The sequence below is a fragment of the Aulonocara stuartgranti genome (assembly GCF_965226115.1).
Source record: "Aulonocara stuartgranti genome assembly, chromosome: 23".
Classification (NCBI taxonomy): Eukaryota; Metazoa; Chordata; class Actinopteri; order Cichliformes; family Cichlidae; genus Aulonocara; species Aulonocara stuartgranti.
Window position 1 is genome coordinate 35383402 of NC_138958.1, and position 8290 is coordinate 35391691.

Below are 8290 nucleotides of genomic sequence, written 5' to 3' on the forward strand. Positions count from 1 at the left end.
ACAGGTGGAGCGTTCGACTTTAGAAGATGAAAAAGAGGCGACGATCGCATTCCTGCACACACGGGCTTTACCGGAGGCTTTGTCTAATGAGGTGAACGTTAATGTGTTCCCATTTCCGGTTTTGATCTCTCTAAACAATTTAAGCGATTGCGTTGTGGGGAAAATTCCAAAGCACCGGTTAATGACCGCCCTGCTTCGGATTTCGTGCCGAGGCTCAGTTAAAAATGTTGAGAATGTGCACCATAAATTATATGAAGGAAAGTGTAAATCTAGATGAAACGGAGCTGCTCTTATGCCACAGTAAAGAGAAGCATATTCAGACAGTGAGAAACACACCAACAAACAGGAACAATACACACAAAAACAGGAACAACTACCGTCAGACTTCAGGGTTGTTTAATGTCAAACGTTAATATATTTGTCTCCTAATCCATAGTGAAATATTCATCCAGCTTTGACACTCGTACAGGGTCATCTCTGATCTTGCAGTGACTACAGAGTGACCCCTTCTCCCACAAAGAGGCGAAACATTGATGCCTTCTCAAAATAAATATTTTATCATTATAAAATAATAAACCTTCAAATAAATATATAGTTTTAACTTTATATTTAAAGTTATATGAAAATAGAATTTTCATATAAGGTCACTGTACAATTTACAAGTAGAAGGGATAAGATCTTTCTTTTGTAAATTACATAAACGTGATTAAGAAACATTCCAGTGAATGTAAAACAAAATTTCAAGCAAACAAAAGGTCAATTATCTGATTCATATACACCCATTAGCCAAAAACATTAAAACCACCAGTCTCCCTTTTCTTAAAAAACACTGTGATTAATGTTGTGTCTGGCAGTGGGGACACTGTCATAGGTTGTGGGTTGGTGACTTTGTTTCTGATCAGTTTGGGATATTTTAACGTGTTCTTTCAAATCGTTCCTGAGCAGTTTATGAAGTGTGATGGGAACACTGTCCCCTGTCCCGGGTGGGGCTTTGCGTAAACAACGTTTAAATGGGCGGTACGTTTCCCGGGCAAACATTATACTGCAATGACATCATTGCTTCGCTTGTCAGTGGTTTTAATGTTGTGGCTGATTAGTTTAGGTATGGATTCATCAAGGTGCCTCTGGCATGGCAGAAAACTTTTCCCAGTTGAAGTATTATGTACAAAAATAAAACATCTGTTCAACTCGTTTTCTGACGTACGCACACCATTTGCAATTAAAACTTTACAGTCAGTAACAGGAATCTGTTCTTAGCATACAAGTTGTATTAAATGTTAAAACAACAAAAAGAGAGAAGACACTATCTGCTGGCCTCTCATAACAATAAAACAACGAGGGCACTTGAGTGAACAAATTTTTCAGGACATTAAGAAAAAAGGAGGAAAAAAAGACAGTAGTTGAATATGTCTTCATACCTTTAAATGTCGAGCGCTTCTTTTGGTTTACCTTTCAAGTGAAACTCCTAATGCTAGGGTGAGTGAATGCACCTCCCATGCCTTTAGTACAGAGATTTTTCTGAGCCCACTTTAAAAAGGCAGCATATTAAGGCCATTTTTCAGCAGATATTGTAATAACCTAGATGAAAAATACAAAACCTTAAGCACAACAGCATTATTAGATCTCTATTAAAACCTTTCATCTACACAACTACATGCCTATCGAGTTGAGTGAGCGTAGAGCCATTCCATCCATCTCCATTTCAACACACACACTACGTCTACGTTGGTTTCCGGACATCCTCATAGTGGACTGAATTTGAGTTCTTGCACCGACAGCCGGGTCGTTTGGCTCTGTCATAGCAGCACTGACACACTGCCACGCATCCTTTAACCGGGAGGTAGCACAGGATACAGGGCAAGAACAAGGAGAGGAGCGACACGGTGACCCAGCGGACGCAGCAGTGGGACTGCGTGCACGAGAATGGCTTGTCCGTGCACGTGTCCTCGTCGTCGCTGGAGCAGTGGTAGAAAAGGCCTTTTATGCAGCAGACGCATGTCCCGTACTCCACTGCACTATCTGCTGAGCACACGCACCGCCGGCCGCACATCCAACAGGAAGGGAGCACCCGTGGGCGACGGCAATCTGAACACTGACATCGGCCGCAGTCCTCACACCTAACCGAGTGTTTACCTTGATTTCTATTGACACTGCTGCTCGTCATCACCACTACTGGCCTGGACTCCTCATTCAGGGGTTTCAGCTCCTCTGAGTTCAGTTCGGAACGCTTGGGCTGTGTTCTGATTATCTGTTCGCCGTTCTCTGGGCTGCCGATAAGCCTCTGGTCTGAAGAAACGCTTCCCACGCTGGTCCTGATGCTGCTATGGGAGTCGTCTACACTGGAAGACTGCATAGCACCCGGCGTGGAAGAGTTTCCGTGCAGGTTGCGGAGATTATAAGGCCTCTCTTTTTGAGTCTCCTGCTGTCCACTGCCTCCTAAGCCCTGTGATGTATCCTGAGTACCTGAAGACTTTTGGGCAACAGTAGGCCCTTCTGTGTACTCATTGCTACTCCCAGTTATCCTAATCTGATCCAGAGATAGCACTGGTTCAGTATGGGGCAGCTGTCCTTTGTTCAACCCGGGATTTGAAGGACCGTCATCAGTCTGCCGAGTCCGTGGTTCAGAGCTCCCTTCGTCATTCAGTGTACCCGCTGGCCGGTTCAATGATGACCCCCGCTGCCCTCCTCCCCCGTCGCTGTCGTTCTGACTTCTGGAAAACATCTCGTGACTGAAGGGCCACTGTGGCTGGCAGGGGACACATCTGAAGTCCTGTCAAAGAAACACACAGTTTATATCCGTATGGAGTGGCACGTCATGCAAATTATGCCATGCAAATCCTAACCGATGTCAGTACGAGCACCACTATGGAAATTAGGTCTAACAAACACATCAGTGTGGCAGAAAAGATCTGTTAGATCGCACAGTCGATGTAATGTTTTAAGTCACTAGCTGCTGTCTGCTGGGGCCTGCAGAATCAATTTTATGAAGGCTTCCTTTGAATCACAAGCGAGTCTTTGTCTGCTCTCAAAAGGCAGGATAACCAAAGGTTGTTTGCTCAAAGCTGAATCTAAATCCACTCCCAGACCTTACGTTTATGCCTCTGATATTTGAATTTAGGTGCTTTCCGGCTGCTATTTTGTGAAAACTTCCTGTTTTCTCGCATGTATGACAATAACTCACCATATCTGAAGAGAGAAAATTTGCTTAAAACAACAAAAGAACAACACTATCCTGAAGGTCTGACTTACAAGGACTCACAATTTGTTATTTTGCGACACACTCATCTAAAATGAGTCTTTAAAACAAGTTGTCAAACAGGCATTTGGATGCCTGTGAAAAACGCCCAGACTGCAATGGGGACTGAGACACACGAGGTGAAGTTAATACCAGCTATGCAATGCTGGTAATGAATTGATGCTGTGAGGTCATGCTGCTGAACATGAAGAATCTTGCCCTTGGTACAAGTCCTACCACAGACCCTTGCTGCAGCGCTCACGCTTCCTGTCATCGATCTGGCATGTAACAAGGCTTAAAATGGCTGAAACTTCAGTTTCTCAAATGATGACTCTTTTGGTTGGCCATTTTAGTTTGCGTACTATATGCATGGGAAAAATTCACTATATTGTGGTATCTATTTAAAAACACAACCCCCACCCACCAAAAAACCCCAATAAAAACAAAGCTCGCAGACAAATTCAACGACAGCTTTGTTAACTTCGTTAAACTCAATGTACCAATGCAGGCGGCAAGAAGGTCTAAACACTCCTATAGAAAATTACACAATTATTCATGAGATTATAAAATTGTACATTTTATAATGTATCAGTTATCATTAATACACTGCTTTTGGGACACCCCTTATAAGCTTTATAATTAGTAACGCACCTACTAATTATAGTAGGTGCGTAATTACCTTTTAAATGCAATCTTTTTCCAGGTAAATCGTGATCTTAAAAAATATATTTATACTAAAATATAGATTTCCCTCCCATCCTCTTCTATTGGACATGAAGAAACATTTCAGGTCATCATTCATCACAGCAGCTTTGTTGCTTATGTCAGTCAAAAGGCTGATAAAATTAGGCCTATTATAAGTGCATCACTAATCTGTCAGATTGAGCTTCGGGGCATGGCGATGTGCAATTTCTACCTTTAAACTTTATTTTAGAAGGCAAAACGTTAAAATAACCAGATTATAGCAGCATCAATACATCAATTAATGCTATGACGGTTGTTTACCTTATACTCAGAAAAGCCAATCGGTTGCTTGGTAGTCAACTGTCAGATCTGAAATTGTCGTTCTATCATAAGATGTTAGAAGACATCACCACTGGCTGAGGAAAAGTAAAAAATATTTTTCACTTTATTAACCTTCCAATAACCAACACGATCAGCCAACAGTCAAAATATCGTCTGACACAGCAAAAACATCAGAGGTAAATTACGTGTCAAATGACATGTTTCACATTTTCTACGCCCGTCTCTCACAGGGTCAACATTTCCATCGTTAGAGGTTGCATACTCTGATGATCAAAGTTCATTTCTTTTTAAACACTGAAGACTGATGTGGGTCAAACTGATAACTCAAACGAGGAGTTGAAGCGCATGAAAGAATGCATGTAAGAGGAGAGGAAACCAACTTCATTTCTATTAAACAAAAAAAACAAACAAAAACAAAGCAAAGAGCACCAGTGTCTAATAAGAGTTTAAGATGAAGCAAACCAATACAACAGCTTCGACTTCCCAACTACTGGATACTCACCCCAGATCAGCCATAGTTTCCCTTTGAATGTATTAACAAAAGTGCTCTGTACACAGGCTCATTTAAACCACTGCCTCACACCAAAGTGATAGGGTGGTGAAAACGAAAAAAAAAAAAAAAAAAGGTCTTGATTCTTGTGCTCGTGCTAATTACCTTTTAAATGCAATCTTTTTCGAGAAGTGGAGGGACCAAGGCCACCCCTCTTTTCAGTTACAATACAGGAACGGCTTTTGTTTGTTCCTGTGGCAAGTGGCAAATGGCCTGCAGCAACCTTCCCCATTCGAGCACATTTTTACATTGTTAGACAGCTGAAAAGATGATGAGTGACAAGATTTGAAGAAGAAGTTTGGAGCAAAGAAAGAGGCCATGTTAAGTGGGAGTACACTCAGAGGCTTTGTGTATGGTGGGACATCTTTGGGAATATCTTGGGTTCTTTTGGTTTTATAAGCCTGGTTAAAACAGACGCCTCCACACAGGAGTCTGTGACAGTGGGAGGGAAGCTGGAGCTCTGTGACAGGATCGAGCTTCCTAAAACTAAACAGAGCATCAGCCAAAAAGAAAAAAAAAAGACATTAAAAGAATTGAATGCTGAGTAAAACCAGAAAGCCCAATAACTCGCGCGGGTTCTGATACGCAACCGATAAGCGCCTTGCCACTGTGTGCATGAGATTTATAATGCAAACATGCAAGCGTGCGGCACGGAAAACACGTTTAAAAGAAAGAAAAGCTAAGCGGACAGCTCGCAGCAGCGGACGGAAACAGTGCAAACTGTGGGTGCACGTATGAGCAAACACGTGCCAACTTGGACACTGCTACTTCCTAATAACCAGACACCAGCGGTCAGGTGAACAATTAAGCTAAATGAGTCATTAGTCAAAGGGAAGGCGGTGGCTAATTTTAGAAGTTAAGAGGGAAAGAGGGACCTTATAAACTTAAGAGGGGAAGGGTGACTAAGATAATGAGCTCAAAACTAAGCCAGCAGCTATGTTAAAATCATAACAGTGCACGTATGAGCCAAGTGCAACCCTAAAGGACGGGAGTGACAAAACCACAGCTAAGAAAACTGTGAGGGGGAACAAAGTTTGTTAGTCCAAAGCTTCAACCAAGAGCATGCGTATTGTTAAAAAAAAGAGAAAAAAAAAGAATAAAAACTACACAGGTCACACTTACCGTGCTCGCGACACTTTTAGACCCCCGTTTAGGTGAAACAAATCCAAGTTGAGGGGGCGAGTATTCCCTGCGGCAACACTTCAGTCGGGAAAACCGTCGGTAAAATCCATTGACAAAGCTTCCAGCCGGAGCGCTCCTTCGGGAGAAGCGGCGCTAAGATGTAAATCCCATGTTTTTGCGCAACAGCACGAGGCGTTAAAGCACGCGATAACTTCAAACAGCCGCCGCACGATAAAGTTTATTAGCAAACTTAAAAAAGGAAAGAAGAAAAAGACTGGAACTAGAGAAGAGAAGCAGGCGACAAACCTCCCATTTACAGGTAGTTTTCACTCCGTGTGTTTTATCCGCGACGTTCAGAACGTCTTGCAAGTACTTTTTTTTTTCCTCGCGTGTGAGTGTGATTTTTTTTTCTCTCTCTCTTTCCGGAGAGGTCGGGATTTGCGCTGTATGTGGCGTCAACCTGAAGGGGGGGGGGCAGCAGAGCACTTGTTGTGACAGCGGATATATCGCATCCGGTGCTCAACCATTGAATGCCAGAGAGTAGCCATTCACACCCAGTCTGATCAAGCCGATTAACCTCTTTGGAAATATGTGTGCTTGGGCCCGTAAAGTCTTCAGTTTCTTATAGCATTTTTTTTAATAAAAGAAGCACGTTACAGAGCAGTCCCCTGAAAATAATGTGTCATATGCTTACCATGTGAGGGTGTTTATAGGTTGCAAATAAACAGAATGTCAGTCCATTCGATTTGTTTTTAGCTAACTTTACAGGGTACATGGGTAGCACAGTATTAGTATTTTCTACTTAATGCAGTTTGTGTACTTTGTGAAAGTGAAAAAATGTAACGGTTACATTACATTGCATTATGAGAGAAGCTGGGTAATTGAGCACATCTTGTGAAGTACAGTATAACTGCTAGGTAGTGGTTTTGTACATTTGTGTAACATTATGTTGATGAATATTGAATTAACCTATATTAGGATTTATCACCCCTTTCCAAGTGTAAATTATGGCCTCAGAGTTAAAAATTTGTCAATATTGATTTTGTCCAATAAGATAAAGTTATCCCTCTTCAGTTATTGTTTTTGCTGGAAAATGAGAAAATGAGCATACCAACACTAAAACCTGCCGTAAATGTTGCAATAAGATAGAGTTTGTAGTTGCAAGCATCTTGCCGCCCTGCTTTTACTCGTGTGATTGAGCTGTTAACTTGCTCGGAGTTAGGAGCTTGGGTTGTCGAGCTAAGTGTGTCCAGTGTTCGATGGTTTTTCAGTTGAGGCAGTTAAATGTAAGTCTACTTCACTGACATGGTCTCAGGGTGGTGGTGTGTACAGATGACCTCTCTTGTTTGTAATATTCCCACAGTATTTACATTTTATTTGAGAAAATCTTGATATTTGGTGTTCCTGTACAACATTGCCATGTAAAATATCACGATGCTATGCCGTATCGATTTTTCCTTTTACCCTTACTGCTTAGGTAGCCTTTTTCTACTGCTGTCTTTTTTGGTGCTACTTCTCACTGTTTATGTAACAGCTAAATTCATTTTATACATGATTACATTTTCAAAATTTGACTATAATATAACAACAAAAACATATAATATATAGAGTACATTTACTCAAGTACAGCACAAGTTCACTTCAATTCCACTTCCTTTCTCAGGGAGATTGTGTACTCTTTAATTCCAAGTTTAATTCCAATTAACAACTACGGCTAGATGCCAAACTGTTATACAGCCTGCAAATTGTGACTGTTTATAAAGGATGGTGTGGCTTTATTTATCGAAGTGCTTGCTAGTAACTGACAGGGATGCTTTTAATTTAAAGTAAAGTAATTTTACTTTGAAACACAACATCACTTCTTTTCTTTTTTTTCCACACTCCCAAGTCCTTAATGGAAAACTACTGTCTCCCTCTAAAATCAAGGTAAGCTGAAGACAAACTGCGAGATGCAGTGCCAGATGGAGTAGTTTCACATACTCATATTGACTTTCCTTTGACGTACAGGGCACTGAGTTAATCTTACTGAACACCTCAGGACACTTTTCTTATTTCACACCTTTTTAAGCTCTGCTACCAGGCTGCTATGGATTTAAATCCAAAAGCAATCAATGAGAATTGATACAACTAATTAGCAAGTCAATACTGTAGTTACCCCAGAGCTCTTGTGAATAATTATAAAGTGGCGCCACTGTGTGGCCATCTCCATATACTACAGGCTACAATCAATAGCATGTGGATTTTCTAATATAATAATAGACTTAAACTAGCTTCAAAATCAGTCACATTCCTTTAAATGACTATGATAAACACATGGGCACCAATAAAGAAAAGTAGAACGGCATAAAGATGAAAAT

The 8290-nt window shown here is 41.1% G+C and overlaps 1 protein-coding gene across 5 annotated transcripts; it reads right to left on the reverse strand.

The window, feature by feature from the left end:
• Positions 1–379: 379 nt before the first annotated feature.
• spry2 (sprouty RTK signaling antagonist 2) lies at positions 380–6539 on the reverse strand. 5 transcript variants are annotated; one of them, XM_082524470.1, is made up of 3 exons: positions 5934–6539; positions 4241–4335; positions 380–2770 (listed from the first exon to the last, which is right to left on the reverse strand). In XM_082524470.1, exon 3 carries the CDS (start codon positions 2720–2722, stop codon positions 1721–1723), a length of 1002 nt encoding a protein of 333 aa, XP_082380596.1. In that variant the 5' UTR covers positions 2723–2770; positions 4241–4335; positions 5934–6539; the 3' UTR covers positions 380–1720. The 5 variants fall into 5 exon arrangements, with proteins under 5 accessions (XP_082380596.1, XP_082380598.1, XP_082380597.1 ...); XM_082524472.1 differs by lacking the exon at positions 5934–6539 and adding an exon at positions 4917–5897; XM_082524471.1 differs by lacking the exon at positions 5934–6539 and adding an exon at positions 4764–4883.
• Between the last annotated feature and the right edge of the window lie 1751 nt (positions 6540–8290).